This window comes from Camponotus floridanus, unplaced genomic scaffold, assembly GCF_003227725.1.
Source record: "Camponotus floridanus strain SB8 unplaced genomic scaffold, Cflo_v7.5 scaffold85, whole genome shotgun sequence".
Classification (NCBI taxonomy): Eukaryota; Metazoa; Arthropoda; class Insecta; order Hymenoptera; family Formicidae; genus Camponotus; species Camponotus floridanus.
Window position 1 is genome coordinate 597,830 of NW_020229855.1, and position 21,433 is coordinate 619,262.

The 21,433-nt window shown below is 33.5% G+C and overlaps 1 protein-coding gene across 1 annotated transcript in view; it reads left to right on the forward strand.

Annotated features, from left to right (window-relative positions):
• Positions 1-18,469, forward strand: part of LOC105251729 (probable multidrug resistance-associated protein lethal(2)03659) — a 469,824-nt gene extending 451,355 nt beyond the window's left edge. Inside the window, exons 14-15 of the mRNA XM_025414600.1 lie at positions 18,095-18,202; positions 18,401-18,469. Of these exons, the coding sequence (XP_025270385.1) occupies positions 18,095-18,202; positions 18,401-18,433 (141 nt within the window). The 3' untranslated portion in view covers positions 18,434-18,469. The remainder of the gene's footprint in view (positions 1-18,094; positions 18,203-18,400) is intronic.
• Positions 18,470-21,433: the final 2,964 nt, after the last annotated feature.

Below are 21,433 nucleotides of genomic sequence, written 5' to 3' on the forward strand. Positions count from 1 at the left end.
GTGTCATTGGTTTGACCTTGGATGGCATCGTTAAGGTCAGGTCAAGGACACCTTTAATTTCTTAAATAGAATCACCTATTTTTTATTGCATATTCTTATAGCTTATGTCGAGAGCTTCCCAAAACACTATAATAAAGTATTTTTTCATCAATTACCTTTCGAGTTATAAGGTTCGAAAGTTACAGTATTGTGACATAATATTATGTTAAATATTTATTTTTCAAATTCCTTACTTTTTATTTTTGCAAACAATACGAATCAATTAATGTAAAGAAAACACGTAATATAAAAAAAAATAAATATTTAATAAAATATTATGTCACAATACTGTAACTTTCAAGCCTTATAACTCGAAAAGTACTTCATGAAAAAATACTTTATTAGAGTGTTTTGGAAAGCTCTCAACATAAGCTATAAGAATATGCAATAAAAAATAGGTGGTTCCATTTAAGAAATTAAAGGTGTCCTTGACCTGACCTTAATGATGCCATCCAAGGGCAAACCATCATGACACCATCTTATGTTCCCCTCAAAACCATACAATTTTTGTCGAAAACGTTTTTCTCTAAAATGCTTAGTTTTTGAAAGAAAAAGGAGTGTACGGATGATCTAGGACACCCTGTATATATATATAATCATGTAATTACATATAATGCACACACATTTTTTTAAATTTTAAAGTTATCATAGTCCAAAAACTTTTGTATAATTTTTCTAAATATTATAAATGATAGATAAAACATTATAAATAATAAATAAAAATTAAATTAAGATTGTGACGCCAAAATATTTCATACATGTGACTATCCTAAAATCGGCACACCATCTGCTAATGACAGATCTTTGGATGATTTTTGAAAATAATTTTCCTTGAAAATATTCAAACATCAAACATCTTAAAGTTATAAATAATTAAAAAGAAAGATTTTTCGCAAATTAAATATTATGAATATTAGCACTAATTTAAATATTAACACTAAACTATGTATTCTTCAGTTCTTATATAGCATACCAAGATTGCAGTAACATTTTTCTGCAAGATTGCAACATTGCAAAAACTGTGAATTATGAAATGTTGCTGTATTACGATAGTAAAAAATCCGTCTGCAGAAATATTACAACGTGAAATTGCAGCAAAATAATAGTATTAATAATAATAATAACGATAACGATAACGATAACAATAACGGTAACGGTAACGGTGACAGTAACGATAACGATAACGGTAATGATAATGATAATGATAATGGTAATGATAATGTTAATGATAATATTAATATATATATACAGGGTGAGTTTTAATGCTTGTGTCATCTTTTTATCATGCGGGAGATTACCGACTGCATAATTGATCGGTATAAATAAATGTCAATTATTTGAATCGACCGTATCGAAGGCTTGAATATGTATAATAATAATAATAATGATAATAATAAATATGTAGCTTTAATTATAATAATAATAATAAATCCATACTATATACCCAGTAAGCAAAATGTTAGCAGTCTGCCAGCAGCATGCAAGCAGATTCAAACATAATATTGCGGCAGATTGCATCAACTGCGTCCGCATTAAGCTTGGGTTCTGCTAGCAGAATCTGTCAGCATAAACCGACAGCAGATTGATAGCAGAAATCGAGCAGGATCTGCGCATGCAATTTGATGTTAGATTGTCAGCAGAAACCGAGCAGAATCTGCGCATGCAATCTGATGGCAAATTGACAGCAGAAACTGCACATAATTTGCGCTTACTTTTATTAATGTTATATAAATGCAACAAAATTGATTATTACAAGTGCTAAATAACAATATTATCGGCAAGTTAATTAGAATTTTCTTAGAAAATAACATATAATATGTTATATCGTAGTTATATGTTATATTAGTATGTTATATCGTAGTTATATGTTATAGTAATATGTTATATCGTAGTTATATTTCATATAGCGAAAGACTAATTCAATTTAATTAAATTAATAATAAAGTAAATGATAAAAGTAAATGTAACTTGTAAAACTTGAGATGTAATTTATTATATTTAGAATTAAATTCTTGCTTTATACCTCAAATAGGCAGTACATGAATAATTTTTCATTTATCATATTGATTGCAATCAGTTTAATATTCTGACTCTCATTTGCTTGTATCAGATATCAGAAATTAAAGTGATAGAAATTAAAATGATAATTACTATATTTTTAGTCTTTTATTCATATTCGCGACTTTATATATATATTTCTGACAGAAATTCAATTACGAGAAAGTACAGCTCACGTAGCGATAAGTGAAGGAACTATCGAATCAAACCCTGTTCCATTTCTGCCATCAATCTGCTATCAGAGATTGTATGTGCAGATCCTGCTCGATTTTTGCCGACAATCTGTTGTCAAATTGCATCGCACAGATCCTATTCAATTTCTGCCACCAATCTGCCACTAAATTATGCCGGCAGAATCTGTTTAATTTTTGCTGCCAATCTGGTAACTGATTATGTTAACAAGCTTTGTTATATTTCTGTTAACATTCTGCCGACATCACATGATATATCAGAACCTGCATCGATTCTGTAATCTTTCTGTCGACAACAATTTGTAACAGATTCCCTGACAAGATCTGCTTTAGCAGACTTGGCTATTGGGGATAATTTCAGCTTTTAATTTGCTTTAATTGTACACATTATATTTAGACCTTAGATACGATCGATCGAAATAATTGACATTTATGTACCGATCAATTTATTATGCAGTCGGTAATCTCCCGCATGATAAATTGATTAAAGATTGATAAAAGATTGACACAAGCATTAAAACTCACCCTGTATACAGAGTTTTATTTATTTTGTGTATCAATCTTTTTATCATGCGGGAGATTACCGACTGCATAATAAATTGATCGGTACATAAATGTCAATTATTTAGATCAATCGTAATCGTGGAAGATCCGAATATAATGTGTACAATAATAATAATAATAAATACGTAGCTTTAATAGTAATAATAAAAAATCCATACTACATAATTTTAGTTTTTAATTTATTTTAATTTTACACATTATATTCGGGCCTTCGATATAGTCGATCTAAATAATTGACATTTATGTATCGATCAATTTATTATCCAGTCGGTAATCTCCCGCATGATAAAAAGATTGACACAAGCAATAAAACTCACCCTGTATATATATAGAGTTTTATTGCTTGTGTCAATCTTTGTATATATACAGGGTGAGTCTGATAAAATGTCCACCGTGTTTTTTTCGAAAACAGTAATAGGTAGAAGACATCCATTATGAAAATTATAGGATAAGTAGGGGCACATACTTTGATGATCTTGAATAACCTTGAATGTCCGTTTTTCATATTAAGAATAAAAAAAATTTTTTAATGCGAAAGGGTACTTTGTAGTCACTCTATCGATAGTACTCAATGAGCTTAATAAGCTTTTGTGTCAGAGTTTTTCTCGAAAATTCAACCGTTGTCAAGGTATCGACAAATAAGTCAGAATGAAAATTTGGAAAAATCCAAACATGTCGGGTAATATTATAGAACCACCTCTATCTATCCATTTGTTTGTAAACACTCTTGAGCTCTTGTCTCTTTTTTATTCCGAAGTGAGATCATATTCACATTCCAGTTGTAATAGTATAATCGATAAGTACATAAATCATGTCGCGAATGAAGATTTTTGTTGCAAGTGATCCAATTTTTTCAAAATGTTATATTCCAATCAAAAAACTTTTGATATGTTAATAATTTACGGTGAGTGCAGGCAAAATGCTATTCAAGCAGCTGCTTTGTACGCTGCGCGCTTTCCGGATCGTCGTCATTTTTCAAGAAAAGTTTACAAGCAAGCTTTCTGCGAAGATTACAGGCATGTTTGGCTCAACGTGCTCATTTTGAACACTCACAGTAAGTGTACTAATAGTAAGTACAGTTAGGAATAATAAAAAAATTTATTCCAAATTTTCATTCTGACTTATTTTGTCGATACATTGACAACGGTTAAATTTTTGAAAAAAAATCTGATACACAAAAGTTATTAAGCTCATTGAGTACTATCGATAGAGTAACTACAAAGTACCCCTTTCCATAAAAAAAAATGTTTTTTAAATTCTTGATGTGAAAAACGGATATTCAAAATTATTCAAGGTCTTCAAAGTATGTGCCCCTACTTATCCTACAATTTTCATATAATGGATGTCTTCTACCTATCTCTTACCGTTTTCGAGAAAAACACGGTAGACGTTTATCAGACTCCTGTATATATATATATATATATATATATATATATATATATCTTATTAATAAACAAATACAGTATTAATTTTTCAGGTTCACATTATTTTGTCTATTCCCTGTATATATACAATATATATAGTATCCTCCTCCTGTATATATATATATATATATATATATATATATTTTATATATACAGGGAATAGACAAAATAATGTGAACCTGAAAAATAAATACTGTATTTGTTTATTAATAAGATATTGGGCTATCATTTGCCTTTAATATAACTTCAATTTTCCTTAGAATAGAATCATACAATTTTTGAACCGTATCCAATGGAATATTGTCTCATTCTTCTATTAAATAATACCATTTTTCAAAATGTGTAATGGAACCATGCGCATTATGTGTAATCAAGGAGCTAGAAAAGTTCAATCTTGATTTAAACACATTAAAATGAACTTTAATATCTTCTCTGACCAGCACAATTACTCGATTTAAATATTATCGAATCACTATGGGCAGTTTTGGAAACGAGAAGCAGATTCCCTCCTCCAACATCTTTAAAGCAATTGACAGATATTTTTATAAAATAATGGAATAATATTCCACTATAGACTATTCAAAAATTGTATGGTCATTTCCAAGGAAAATTGAGGCTGCATTAATAAATAATAACCCAACACGATATTAATAAGCAAATGTAGGATATTTTTCAAGTGATCATATTATTTTGTCCACCCCTTGTATATACAGGGTGTCCCACCTAGAAGTGGCCACTCCCTTTTATCTTTTAAACTAAAAGAGATAGACTATAACAAATATATATGAAATTAAATGGCTTCAACTGAACTTTATTGTGAGTATAGTGGTTGATTAAAATTTATCTGTATTAAAGAACGGAGAGATATGTGTAATTTTTTTATAATAATGTAAATATTTTCATATAATAAATGTTGTAGCGCTGTTTGAAACGAATATAACGATGTATGATTTAATGTAAATATTTTACATATTATACGAGATTTTCCGGCTTGAAATATCGCGGGCGACGTCTACCATTTCATTTTCGGCCCTGCGATAGCCAACTTCTGACTCGTGCATTAGAGGTTGACATATGTCATATTGGGATTTGACATGGGGGCGGAGCCTATATGCATACGTCATCAACATGGCGCCGAGAAGCCCATCCTTAATATAGTGTTGTTATGAAACAATGTGATATTTTATTGATTATGTTAATTAGTATACAAAGCATTTGTCATTGGGCTGGTACAAATCCAGCCCAAAGAAAATTCGTTGAGGGTGAAAGGATATTTCAAGCAGAGCATATAATTAAATGCGGTAAAAATATACAAAACTGCAAGAGTGATGTGGTTAGTTTTACTACTTTATCTGTATTTAAACTTTTAGAACGCAGAGAAAATATCTCGCAATCTCTCTCTCTCTCTCTCTCTCTCTCCCTCTCTCTCCCTCTCCATAATAATAATTAATTAATTAATAAAATAGCAGTACAATGCTATGCAAACAGTGGGCTTTTACTGCTTTTATTTCTCGCCACCAGATGCCATGACTACGGATGTCAGATCCCAATTATCATTTAATCATGATACTCAGTCAGAAGTTGGCTATATCGCAAGGTCGAAAATGAAATGGTGGACGTCGTCCGCGATATTTCAAGCCGGAAAATCTCGTATAATATGTAAAATATTTACATTAAATCATACATCGTTATATTCGTTTCAAACAGCGCTACAACTTTTATTATATTAAAATATCTACATTATTATAAAAAAATTATACAATCTTTCTGTTCTTTAATACAGATAAATTTTGTAATCAACCACTATACTCACAATAAAGTTCAGTTAAAGCCATTTAATTTCATATATATTTGTTACGATCTATCTCTTTTAGTTTAAAAGATAAAAGGTGGCCACTTCTAGGTGGGACTCCCTGTATATATATATATATATATATATATATATATATATATATATGTGTGTGTGTGTGTGTGTGTGTGTGTGTGTGTGTGTGTATTAAATAGCGGCATTAAGTGTGAAGGTGAGGTCTGGATAGCTCAGTGATTTAGAGCAGTTGCCCGAAAAGCAAAAGACTCGGATTCGACTCCCGATCCAGCCACTTTCATCTTACGTATTCTTTTAGTCCACGAATATTGTTTTCTAACAATTATTCATTGGGTTGAAAAATGTGTAAGTGCTCTGTTCACAGAATAGCGTAGATGCCGTTATCACCGATGGATTTTGCCTCATTTATCAAATGAGACACACCTGATCTTTTCCATCACATACATCTCTATTTTTTTACTTGAAATCTCAATATTTTTATTCGACAATCGACATTAGCATTATCCAATGTTTACTATGAGAAGATTGTTAGTCGGATTTAATATATGTGTGTATGTGAATATGCGTGTATGTGTGTGTATATGTGTGTGTGTGTGTGTGTGTATGTATATGTGCGTGTGCGTTCGTGTGTTTGTCGTACGTACATGCGTGTGCGTTTGCGCGATTGTGTGTACGCATACACAAACACATGCACACAAATGCATATATGCACATGTGCACACACGCGCGCGCGCGCGCACATGCGCACGTATATACACATACACGCGGATGCATACGCACGTACTATGCACGCGATCACACATGCACGCGCGCACACGCACATACGTCAAATCTGAGCAATCTCGTGCTAATGAAGGTTATTGAATAAAAATGTATGAATACTTCAATATGATATTATTCCGCAAAAAAATCGAATAAACTTCATTTTTTTTAACTGTCAAAGAAAAGTTTATATTTTATGATAGTTATTATGAAATTTTGGGAAAAAAATTGATTCCATCTCGTAGAGTACGAACTATGCAATTTCTGGATAAAACACGTCCCCACTTTTGAAAAGATAGAAGAAGGAAAGTTAAAATCTAATAACTACTTTTTAAAGTAGAGGCCTTATTCTTAAGAAAGAAGAAGAAATTATTTAGATATGACAATTTTTGAAGCTGCTTATTTGAATCTGTGCAAAATTTTGGCGTAAAATTACATATGCAGTAACCTTTTATGCATCTTTTACCCTTTCAACAAACAAAGCGATGGTTCAAATATGATGATCAATTAAGAAACCAATCCTCAAAACAATATCAAGATAATTAGTATCGTGAAAAGTTTATGTGAATCTTTATTATATTATATTACAAATCATTATACTAACATAAATTATAAATATTGATTACTGACAATGAATATCGAAATGTAATTCCGTAATACATATGCTATAAATTATTAAACATTATACATTATTATACATTATTATACATTACTCAAAAAAAAATAGGGAACACTTTTTACATCTAAAAAATTGGGCTATATTCAAATCGCTGAAACTCGTCGAAAAATCATCGTAAACAAAAAATTAAAAAAATTTTTTGTAGCTTGAAGTTTCAACTTTAACGCGCAGTTAGTGGTTTTTAAAAATTTTTTGTCTTCCTTATTCCACTTTGAAATAGAACACTGCTTAGTTCCTTAAAATTACGTATTTTTAACACGCCGCAACTCAATTTGCGTTTTTTACTCTTATGCGTAACCTTCTGAAAGTTACGCATTAGGGTGATCCCTATAACATATGTCAAGATCAAGATCATCAGAGGTTATTCGCCTAAAGTAAATAATTATCAAATGCATTTTATAGGTAAAATGTTGCAATTTATAGAACTTGAGTTGAATTTCTCGAGAAAAAAATTTTTACTGTATTCACGCGCATATATTTTACTTTGATTCTCGCAGAGAGTGAACTTTGCTTCACCTTGCAAAGTACACGCGAAATTTACTTCACATCACCTCTGAGTCAGCGCGAAACGAGCTCTATTATTGTATGGTTATACCACATAGGTTTGCAACTTTCCATACAAAGTGTAAGACCAGTTGTCATATAATGGCGCTAGCGTTTAGCGCTAGTGCGCTACGTTTGCGTGACTTAGTGCAACGTGATTGACTGCGGAGGTGCGCGCGTCTCAATGTCGACGATCACAATCAGCGGCGCAGTAAGAGTTGCAACCCAGCGTTGAACAACAGCAACAGTCAGCAGTTGCAACAAGAGCAACAGTCTTTACACGTGGAGGCCATTATTCGACATACGCAATTTGTTCTCGCCTTGTTGTGGTCGTATCCGTTTCTCTCCAGCAGTGCTGTGTATAATCATTGCATGAGCAGCGAATACCGGTATACGGGCTTCGCGTGTCTTTGTTTAGCGGCGACAATGTTCACGCCTCGCACTTTAACTGTTCCAAGAATATACATATATTTTGCAGCATCTCTCGAGCTTTTCTTATACCGTTTCCTCCAATCTAAACCAATCCTCTCCTGACTTGACTATTCCCTGACGGCATGGTCGTTGCAATAACCGCGATCATAAAAACACAATTAAATAACCTCAAATTAATAACCTCAAAAGTGGGATTGTGCCTAGTTTTTCGAGATTTTCTTTTTTTTATGATCATCTAAGTGTGATGACCTCCGTGCATAATCTATGCGCTTTACAAGCTGTGTAAGTTACAGCTTCCCCACCATATTAAGCCTGCACGTGGCGAACAAAGGATAAGGTGGCCATATTGGTCCAGTGTTCGTGTTCCGATGTATATCGTTTCCGTGCAACGTTCTCGAATAATCGTGAAAAATCTACGAGTTCACGAAAACTGCGAATGTTCGAACTTTCCCGCGGACGTTTAGACTTTTTGCAAGTGTTCACATTTATCAGTGCGTTTTTGAAAGTATTTTCAAGCGTTTTTGAAAGCGTTTTCAAACTTCTTTTTCCGTTTTCCCGTCAAGTTTGTAGTGCGTGATTCTTGCCGTTGCTCACGATTTTTTCTGCATAATTCTTTTGGTTTTTTAAAGATGCTTCGTGACTGTTTCGAGATTATATCCTTGATAGACTTAAAAAAAGAAGTGTCCAAATAGGGAATCCCGAATGTCCCCAAAAGCTGCGAAGGCTGCATAGATGCTCTGCACATCTTGAAAGGAACGAACCGCTTGAAGAAACGCAAACTACTTTTATGCAGAACGCATATGGAGAGCCTGATCCTCCTGGATCTACAGCAACAGGTACAATACACAGAATCTATTCTCATAAAAATTCCTTCAATTAATGGATCGAAATCCGAGTAGCGCAGCTTTTGAGCTAGAACTAGCTTGTCCGTGGCATAATCCTGAAAGGACTCAAATGAATAAATCCACTTACGTGTCTCAAGCTTCTTCACGAGCACACTCTATCCTTGTTCTAAAATGGCTTGTGATTGCCTTCTTGAAGGATTTCCAAGATTTCATAAACTCTCCAGAGCCTAAATCGAACCATCAACGAGCATTACCAATTAATCTGCTCGTAGCTATTGTCAATCTTACTGACGTAAGCAGATTATGAAGTTCAGCTCCGTTTTCAATTTTTTCCAGCCAAATATTCACGTCATCCTCTTCGAAATCAGAGAACTGTGGAATCTACGTGGAAAGTTTCATTAGTGAGTCGCATTCTTGGCTCTAGTTACGATTAACCTTGAGAATGTCGCCTCGTTTCCAAACTGCTGCTCATCAGCGAAGCAAACATTTGTTGTAACTGACCCATTTGCTCACTTTGCTTTTGTTGAAATTGATTCATCTGTTCATTTTGTCTTGTAATTTGTTGCACCAAGGGAGAGCAGAGCTGAAACAAACATTCTGAGGATATTTCTTTTTCCTTGCTATCTGAAACCAAATTCTTATGAGAATAGGTTCTGTGTATTGTACCTGTTGCTGTAGATCCAGGAGGGATCAGATTCTCCATGTACGTCCTGTGGTTCAAATGGCTGGAAAAGTTGCGATGGTGCGCATCTTGCTAGGAGATGCGTACCTATAAAGAGCCGTGAAAAGCCGCACTGTATGTCAATAAGTAAACCAGCAAGCCCTATCATCCAGCGTCCTTGTCGCAAACCCCGGGCAATGTGACTTTGGTCATAGCAGATAGATGTAGGACGAAAAGCGAATCTCCGGCGCCTGAAAACGGGAGCATTCCAGCTAAGGGAGAAACCCCTGACAGAAAAACATCGGTCAACCAGGATTGCTGGCTGAGACAGCAACAATGAAGAAAACACACGCGGACGCAACTACCCCAGGTGGTATTCCGGGCAACCCGGACAATTCATCCTCTAAAGAGGTCGGCCCAAGGATTCTGGGAGGGGCCAATCATTGTTTGCAATTGAAACTATTAAACAAAATTTGTTATATGAGGCAGAGGAATTTAAAAAAAAATGCGTGCTCCTTACTGAAGAGAACCAACATTTACATAATAAAATCAGATCTCTCGAGGCGCGTTTTGCTAAGATGGAAAAAAACAACGAGTCTTATCACACGGATGAAGAAGAATTTACTTCTCCACAGAAGGAGACAAAGATAACCCCAAAAACACAGTATGACTGGGTTATCAACTTTAGAAAGAGTAAGAAAAGGAAGGCTACTAACTCGCCAGTAGCTGAAGTTATACCTCCAAGTTCCAATTCCTCTTCACAGCAAGTAGCGCAAATATCTATCAAGAAGTTTAGTAAGAAAATTGCCCCGCCTCCCATTTATATTAGTGGACTAAACGACATTAACAAAGTTACGGATAAATTACGGAATATGAGATTTAAAGGTAAAATATCCACTCTTCCATCTGGTGATACTAAGGTTAATTGTCTAAATGGTGATGAGTATCGTGACTTTACTAAAATACTGAACACGGAGAAAAAAGTGGACCAGCAAATCGAATGCACACTTATGCAGATAAAAACACCCGTCCCTTTAAGGTGATGGCAAGAGGTCTTGACCCTGCTACTGACCCTACAGTCATCATAGAAGATCTGAAAGCCAAAGATTTTAAAATTATCTCAGCGGTAAATATTCGTAAGACTGAGTTTAGTAAAGACCCAACTGTGGAACATAAGATGATCAAGTCCCAAATCAAGCTAAGACTCTACATGCTTTTGAAACTCGGAGTCAATAGATAGGATTTATAGTATTAAAACTATTGCCTATCAAGTCGTAAAAATTGAGGTAATTCGTAAGAATTCAACCAGAATCGTGCAATGTAAGAATTGTCAAGGTTATAATCATGTTCGTAGCAGCTGTCACAGAAGAGCTCGATGTATCAAATGTGCTGGTGATCACTCTACAGAGGCATGTCCTAGACCCAAGAACTCTCAGCCACTATGTGTTAATTGTGGTGAAGCCCATACTGCCAATTATCGGGGTTGCATTGCTAAAGAACTACAAAAGCGAAGAAATGAAATTAATAATAGTAAGAAAAAAGCTAGCAACCGTTCCAAGCAAATCGTAAAAGAACGACAAGCTGAATTAAGGAAAGAGCACTCAGAAGTAAATCAAGCTGTACTGGAGTCAAACAAGACTAAAGTTACTTATGCGGACTGCGTGATACAAGGTAACTCAAAGGGCTCTACAACGAATTGTGGAAGTGAAATTGCAAAAATCTTGGAGGCACTGGAGAAACTTACTAACCGCCTTGATCTAAGGGACGAATTTTATAATAAGAAGTTTCACATGATAGATACTAAATTAGCAAAAATTATATAATAAGAATGGCGGGATCAATTCGTATTGTAACATGAAATATAAATGGACTAAGCAAACATAAATCTGAACTTGAAATCTTTCTGGATGACCAGAAGATTGATATATGCCTGATTTCTGAAACCCACTTCACGAGAGAATCTAATTTTAGAATTATCGGATATAAAACTTATCACACTATTCACCCATCTAATAAAGCCCGTGGAGGGGCTGCTATAATAATTCGGGAGAATATAAAACACCATGAAGAACCAAAATTAGCATCAGAAAGCATACAAGCATCTACGGTTAGCGTTCAATGCAAAAGATATAAATTCACAATCTCTGCAGTCTATAGTCCACCTAGGCACAATATTCAGCAGAATGAATATATTGAGTTTTTCCAAACTCTCGGAAACTCTTTCATTGTGGGAGGAGACTTTAACGCTAAACACACGTATTGGTGCAGCAGATATTCTTCAAGTAAAGGTAAAGCATTATTTCATGCAGGTAAAATGCTAAAGTGTGACTTCTTGTCTAGTGAAAGTCCGAGCTATTGGCCAGCTGATACCAACAAGCTCCCCGACTTTTTCGTCATCAAGGGACTGTCAACAAATTATAAATAGTGACTTGTCTAGATCTCAGATCACACTCCGATTATCTTAACCCTGTGCGACACAATAGTATGCAAGGAAAACCCATCGCTAGTTACTAAAAAAGTGGACTGGAGCAATTGTTCAGCTTACTTAGAAAAAAATATTAACACAGTATATACAGTAGCGCAACTCCCTGTCGGCACCTTTGAAGTTTGTGTAGCATAAAATGAAATGCGCATGCGTGAAGTCAGCGAGTATACCAGTACTGCCATCTGTACTTTCCTCTCACTCTCTCCTTTGGTTTTCGTTCTCTTTCTAACACATTATAATATATAATATAAATTAAATTCAATAAAACTTGAACATATATACATAAAAAAATTGTGAAAAATATAATACAAAATATATAATGCAAATATATATAAAAAATAGTATATATGACATGATGTGAATATTAATTAACCATTTTATATATCATATATAACTGATAGAAAAGAATGAAAAGATATATACTCATAATACTCATATAATTTATAATATATTTACATATTAATACTTACATATATAATTTTTAATATATTTATATATTAATTGTACATACATATATTCTATATATATATATTCAAAAACTTAAAATGAAAAAAAACATTTAGAAATATATGTGTATATTTGTTAATAATATATATTATTAACAAATATATATTTCTTGTTTCTTTCTTCATTTTAATCATAAATATATATATTTTATATAATAAACTTTAAGTGATTGTAGTCTTAATCTAAATGTTTTTTTTTAATTTTAAGTTTTTGAATATATATATATATATATATATATATATATATATATAGAATATATGTATGTACAATTAATATATAAATATATTAAAAATTATATATATAAGTATTAATATGTAAATATATTATAAATTATATATGAGTATTATGAGTATATATCTTTTCATTCTTTTCTGCTATCAGTTATATGTGACATATAAAATGGTTAATTAATATTCACATCATGTCATATATATTATTTTTTATATATGTCACATCATGTCATATATATTATTTTTTATATATGTTTGCATATTTTATATTATATTTTTCACGATTTCTTTATGTACATATATTCAAGTTTTATTGAATTTAATTTATATTACATATTATAATGTGTTAGAAAGAGAACGAAAACCAAAGGAGAGAGTGAGAGGGAAGTGCAGATGGCAGTACTGGTATACTCGCTGACTTTACGCATGCGCATTTCATTTTATGCTACACAAAATCGGGAGAGTTGCGCTACTGTATATACTGTGATATTAAGCTGAATACTTTGCTTAAAGCATCTGATCAAGTTGAAAATGATGCGAAGCTGTTTACTGAACAGCTCCAACATGCAAGTAAAATAAACTCTCAAGTATTTGTTAAAGCGAAGCACACTGCAAGTTTTTCTATTGAGGTCAAGGAAATGATAAGGGTAAAAAAGAAAGCGCGTAGAGACTGGCAGAGATCACGCGATCCCGTGCGTAAATCCACTTATAACAAATTAAATCAAAAATTAAAAAGATTTCTTCATGAGATAAAAAATCAAGGTATTGCAAATTACCTCTAAGGACTCTCAGCTGAAGAGGACTCCAACTACTCCCTTTGGAGAGTAACCAAACGTATTAGGAGACCAATTATTAACGCTCCGCCCATTAAGAAACCCGATAATACTTGGGCCAAAAACAATCAGGAAAAAGCTGACCTTTATGCTGATCATTTGGAGAGTGTTTTCCAACCATAATTCTCCTGCAGATCCGGATCAACTTATTGTTGAGGTTAAAGATGATTCCCCTATCAAGCATGTTTCCCCCAAGGAAGTTCAAAACGAGATAAATCAGCTAAACTTAAAAAAGGCTCCTGGTTTTGATTATATTACCGTGCGAATGTTAAAGGAATTACCATTCAAGGGAATTATGAAATTGACTCACTTGTTCAATGTGTCTATACGCTTACGATATTTCCCTAAACAGTGGAAAGTAGCTGAAATAATTGCAATCCCGAAACCGAGTAAACCTGAATGTGATTACCTGCTATAGACCAATATCACTTCTGTTGACTATAGCCTTAAAGTCTTTGAGAAAATAATAAACATGAAACTGAAGCTGATTATAGAAGCAAATCATCTCATTTCCGTACATCAATTCGGATTCCGTGACAAGCACTCTACTATTGATCAGGTTCATCGCATAACAGACAAAATTGAAAAGCCGCTGGAGGTTGATCGAGTCTGCTCTGCAGTCCTACTTGACGTATCCCAGGCATTTGACAGGGTCTGGCACAAAGGATTGGTATTTAAACTGGATAAGATGCTCCCTAGATCATATGGTGAGTTATTGAAATCATACCTTCATGATCGCAAATTTAAAGTACGAAATGAAAATGCCTTATCAAGCTTTCGGAAAATTGAAGCAGGGGTTCCACAGGGTAACGTTATAGAATCTATCTTGTATCTGCTGTATCTATTTACTGCTGATATTCTCATGAATTCGGAAGTCCGTTTGGCTACTTTTGCTGATGATACTGCGATTTTAGCTACAGGTAGTAACACTGTCATAGCCACGGATAAACTACAACGATCTATTAACCAAATCGTTGACTGGATCAAACGGTGGCGTATAAAATTAAATGAAAGTAAGTCACAGCATATAAATTTCTAAAGAAGGAGATCCCCCTGCCGGTCATCATTAACCAACAAGTAGTTCCATACGCTAATACGGCGAAATACCTCGGCATAACATTCAATGCTAAGCTTTGATGGAAAGAACATATAAAGATAAAGCGGAAGCAGTTGAATAAACTGCGATCTTCAATGGAGTGGATGATTGGAAGGAATTCCAAATTATCGATACACAACAAATTATTGCTTTATAAACAAATCCTTAAGCCTGTTTAGACATATGGCATTCAATTATAGGGATGCAGTGCTAATTCGAACATTAAAATTATCCAATCCTTCCAAAACAAAGTTCTTAGAGACATCGTCAATGCGCCGAGGTACTGTCGTACATCGGACATCCACTATAATCTTCAAATGTGCACGGTTGCTGAGGAAAGGGAGTCAGCAGCGAATAGGCATAAACTGCGTCTTGCCAACCATACTAATCGTTTAACAATTCGTCTTCTCAACTTAGAGGGAAAATTCAGAAGATTGAAGAGAACCAAACCCACTGATCCAATGAGTCAATGGGAACTTAATGAGTGTAGTCTTTCTCCACATGAACAGATGGAACTGTTCAAAATTGTAGTGGCAATTACTGCAATTGTCACGTAGTGTTCAACGTTACAATTTCTATGAAAAATATTTTGTAAAACGGTCTCTACGACTGGCGCAAATTTATTTACTAGCAGATAGCTATTTAAAAAAAAAATGTACGTCCTGCATAAATGTAATTTGCATTTCTTTAAGCAGTTCGTTTCTTTCAAAATATAGAGCATCTATGCACCCTTCACAGCTTTTGGAAACATTCGGATTCCGATTATTTAGCCACTTCCTTTTTTAAGTTCATCAAGGATATATCCTCGAAACGGTCACGAAACATCTTCAAAAAACCAAAAAAACTATGCAGAAAAAATCTTGAGCAACGGCAAGAATCGCGCACCACAAATTTGATGGTGGGAAAACAGAAAAAGAAAAGTTTGAATGTTTTCAAGAACGCACTAATAAATGCGAGCACTTACAAAAAGTCTAAACACCCGCGGGAAAGTTTGAACATTGGCAGTTTTCGTGAACTCGTAGATTTTTCACGATTATTCGAGAACGTTGCATGGAAACGCTATACACCGGAACACGAACATTGGACCAATATGGCTCTTGTCCTTTGTTCACCACGTGCAGGAATAATATGGCGAGAAAGTCACCCGGAAACGACACAAACACCGCACCAATATGATCGCCTTGTCCTTTGTTCGCCACCTACAGGATTAATATGGCGGGAAAGCTGTAACTTATACAGCTTGTAAAGCTCAATCAAGCGCGAAAATCACCAGACTTAGATAATCATAAGAAAACCCTAAAAAATCTCGGAAAACCAGGCAATCCCATTTCTGAAGTTACAATTGATGCATTTTTATGACCGCGGTTTTTGCAGCGACCACGCGGTCAGGAAATGGTGAAGCCAGGAAAGGATTGGTTTAAATTTGAGGAAACGATATAAGAAAAGCTCGAGAGATACTGAGGCAAAATATATATGTATATTCTTGGAATAGGAAAGATACAAAGCGTGAACCTTGTCGTCGCGGAACAAAGACTGAAACGCGAAGCCCGTATACCGGTCTAATGCTGCTCATGCAATGATTATACACAACACTATCGGAGGGAAACGGACATGACCACAAGAATAAATTGCGTATGTCGAATAATGGACACCACGTGCAAAGACTGTTGCTCTGATCAATGCTGCAACTGGTTGCAACTGTTACTGCGCCGGTCGTGATCATCCACCTCGAAACGCGCGCACCTCCGCAGCCAATCACGTTGCGTTGCGTCCCACAAACGTAGCGTACTAACGCTATAAACGTTAGCGCCATTACATGGCGACTGGTCTTACACTTCGCATGGAAGTTGCAAACCCATGTGGAACCATACAATAATAGAACTTGTTTTGCGCTGACTCAAAGGTGGTGTGGGACGGACCTCGCTTTGCATAGAAAGTTAAAATAACCTTGACCTTCTTGGAAGTTAAATCAACATTGTTTAGGAATTCATATAGTCGAATGTTACATATAATTCGTGGAAATCTTTTCATTAATAAATTTTTAATAAACAACATGTGACGGCTAAAACCTTCTGAAGGTTATTCAGAAGAGTGACCTCTATAACATATGTCAAGGTTCAAGGTCATCAGAGGTTATTCCCCTAAAGTAAATAATTACCTTGTAATTTATAGAACTTGAGTTGAATTTCTCGAGAAAGAATTTTTTTATTAAATTTCGGCGTATTAAAAATATGTAATTTTAAGGAATTAAATAGTGTTCTATTTTAAAACGCAAAATAAGGAAGACAAAAAAATTTTTTAAGCCACCAACTGCGCGTTAAAGTTGAAACTTCAACCTTCAAAATGCTTTTTTAATTTTTTGTTTACAATGATTTTTCGACAAGTTTCAGTGATTTGAAAATAGTCCAATTTTTAGAGTACAAAAAGTTCCCTCTTTTTTTTGGTAATGTATATTTTACAATGTTTTAAAATATTGCTGCAATATTGCTAAAGTAATATTGTAAAATAATCCAATATTTCTGCAATGTGCTGTGTTTTAACGTTGCAGTAATGCTGCAAGTTTTTATAGTAATGTCACAGTGGAATTTATTTAAAATTTTAATTTAAAATTTAGTTATAAAGATATATGAAAAATTGGAACATATGAAAAACTTGCCAAAAAAGGTGATCTTCTTCGTTGAGGAAAAAATATTTTTTAATGATCTCAAGAATCTATCATTAATCGGTAATGCCAATTCTAAGATATTCTGTATATACATACTATATATATACATACTATGTATATACGCACACATACACGCATATATGCACATATGTATGTACACATACATACACATGCATATATACGTACATATGTGTGTATACGTGTGTGTTCAAATAAAAGCATAATTACGATGACATTTTTGGATACTAATTTCAGGAATGTGACCATCCATATATTCTTTTAAAACAAAAAGGATATTTTTATAATATGGTACAACAAACTGGTTCTGTAATGGCTAAAAACCTTATGGATATAGCTACAAAAGTAAGTAATAAATTCTTTAATAATAGAAATATTACAAGATTTTATCATAAAGTAAAATATCCTGTAGTTAAATATTTTATTTAGTATTCTCTGAAATGATAAAAATATGTTATATTTATTAAAGTTTAATTAAGTACAATTTATTATTAAGTATATTTATAAATTCCGTTATTAATACGTTATTATGATTATTTATAGAGTTATGAAAAGAATAGGCCGCAGTATAGATAATCCTAATTTTCAATTATGTACCAAGTTTTCTAAAATAATATTGTGTCATACACACATATTAATTGATAAATTTCTTATCATTATCAAGTATGATGTATTTTTATAATAAAATTATTTTTAATGACTCTTATGTTTTTGTGTTTTACCTTCCCCCTCTCCCACTCTTTCTTTTTCTCTTTCTCTCTTCCTCTCTCTCTCCTTTTTCTCCTTCTCTTTCTGTCCTTCCTCTCTTTTTTCTCTTTCCCTTTTTCTTCCTCTCCCTCTCTTCCCCTTTTCTCTTTCTTTCTTGCTTTTCTTTCTTTCTTTCACTCTTATGTTTCTAATTTTATATTATACCTTTTAGAAAACTCATAATATAAAAAGAAAAATGTTAGCATAAAGATAATATAAAAATAAGAAAGACTTCACAGATAAAATAAAACAGATAAATATTTATTTCAAAAGATTTTTTCAAAAGATTTTCGCTCAATTAACTTGAACTTGACATATATCTAAATAGCACGGCACGGATGCAGCAACATTGCAACACTTTTTGTAAGATTGCAGAAACATTGTGACATGTTGTTCCAACGCTATATTTCATAACAATAAAATGTCCACCTATGCAAAAACATTATACTGTAATATTGAAGCAACATTGCATTATAATATATATGCAATAGTACTTTGTGTATATTGATATCTGAAAATAACCGGATTCTGATCGTGACGATGGAACTTTTCTCACGCATGTTTTCTTATAATTTTTGATGTGCTAAATCTACTATCAAATTAATTAAATGTAGAAAGGGTATAATCGCTAGTCGAATAATCAAAGGATTATTGAAAAAATTATATTCGACCAAACTAGCCAGAAATTTCCTTTATTTAATACGACGTTTCGACCATATAGTTGTGGTCCTTATCAAGTATATACTGGAAGGATTTAAAATACATTAAATTAACGGTTTGAATACGTAAAAAGCACAAACAAATTAAAGAGTAAACAATTTTACCGATGAAATATAATAATCAGGAGGCAGACATAACGCTTGTAAAAACCATCACGAGTCACAAATAAAAAAACGTTATATAATTAAATTCAAAAAACGAGAGAGACTGATGCGTCCATGTGAGACTTCGTCGAAAAACTAAACGAATCTCGAGGGAGAAACACAACTAAGTGACCTTTATTATTTTGTCATAAATATTATTTAGATTATCTGTGTCTGTTTGTAAGTTGATGAGATTATCAGATCTCTCAATAAAAAACATCTCAGCAATCTCTCTTTTTCAAACATACGTTTCGCTATGTAAGATGTCGGGTTTCAACCAATCAAATTCGTGTCCAGATTCCAATCTGTGTTTGGTAATTACAGAGTGATTAGAATCATGTAACTTTATATTATTACAATGTTCCTTCACTCGTGTACGTAGATGTCTTTTTGTTTGACCTATGTATGATATGTTACAATCTTTGCAATTTAATTTATATACAACGCTTGTCTTGTCGTTATTATGTAATCTGTCTTTACCGCGTCTAATTAAATTATTTAGTTTTTTTGTTATTGTGTAAACAACGCTAAAACCGTTATTTCGCAAAAGGCGGTGCAGATCATGGCTCGTATTCTCAACGTATGGTATTGTAATAATTTTAGCCTTATCTACACGAGTAAGATTGTCGTCAGTATTGTCATTACGGTCACGATTATTTAAAAAATTGATTCTCTTTCGAATGTGTCTATATATGATGTGTTTAGGAAAACAATTATTGATTAAAGTGTCATAAACTAGTTTGATATTATCTTGCTTAAAGCAATCGTCAGATAATAAAACAGCATGGTCGACTAAATTGTAAATCGTATTAATTTTATACTTAAGCGGGTGATTCGAATAAAAGTTAATATATCTACCAGACCATGTAGGTTTCCTAAACCAATTAGTGATAAGTTTAGAGCCTGACCTAATGACTTTTACATTAAGAAAGTTGATCGACGAATCAATTTCAATCTCGTGTGTGAAACGTAAACGTTCATGGTAATTATTGAAAAACGTTAGAATCTCGTCGATTTTTGTACGTGGCACGATTGCGAAAACATCATCTACATATCTATAATAAATAGGCGCCGCAAAACTAAGTGAATTTAAACATTGCGTCTCCAGATCGTCCATCACCATATCTGCTAAAATAGGTGATAGTGGGGAACCCATAGGAGTGCCGAAGATCTGTTCATAAAAACGTCCGTTGAAAGAAAAGCAAGTTGAGTTCAATATCAGTTCTATAATATGTAAAAACTGTGACAAATTAAATTTTGTATTTTTTGAGATGTCCACCCAACGCTTTCTTATGGCATTCAAAACTAATTCTTTTGGAACGTTGGTGAATAGAGAAGCAACATCCAATGAAATCATCTTCTCTTAATCGAAAGTTTATAGGACCCAAAATTTCGGATAAGGTACTTGTGTAGTGATAGCACCGCGTCAAGAACAGTGACTCTTAGTCGAAAATAGTGACTCTCAATGCTTAATCCTGTTTTTTATGTACTTGGCGTCGCGACGCTACTGCGACGCTTGATATATTGAACAATTATGGTACATGGATAAAGTATATAACAGAGACGATAAGAGTATAATAGAACGGAGTAAAGATAGAATATACACAAGTAGCGAGGTTGATAAATATGAATCCAAAAGAAAAGGAATATCAGATTTATACGAATAACATAAAGATCGGTCATAATCGGTACAGAAACAAACACATATGATACGCGCGACTAAGAGATAATTATAAGATCGGAACGAGAACGAATATAATGTATCACGAACAACGATGAGTAAAGTCAACCGGTAATTTACGGCAAAGTAAAATATAACGACGAAATATAACAATACGGATGTGATTTCGGAAATCGCCAAGAGGCACGAGCCTCATAAAAGATCATGATATACATCGGATCGACCTTCAAATAATAGTCGGCGGTAATCTGTGGTAACCCCCATATTAATGTAACGATGGTTATT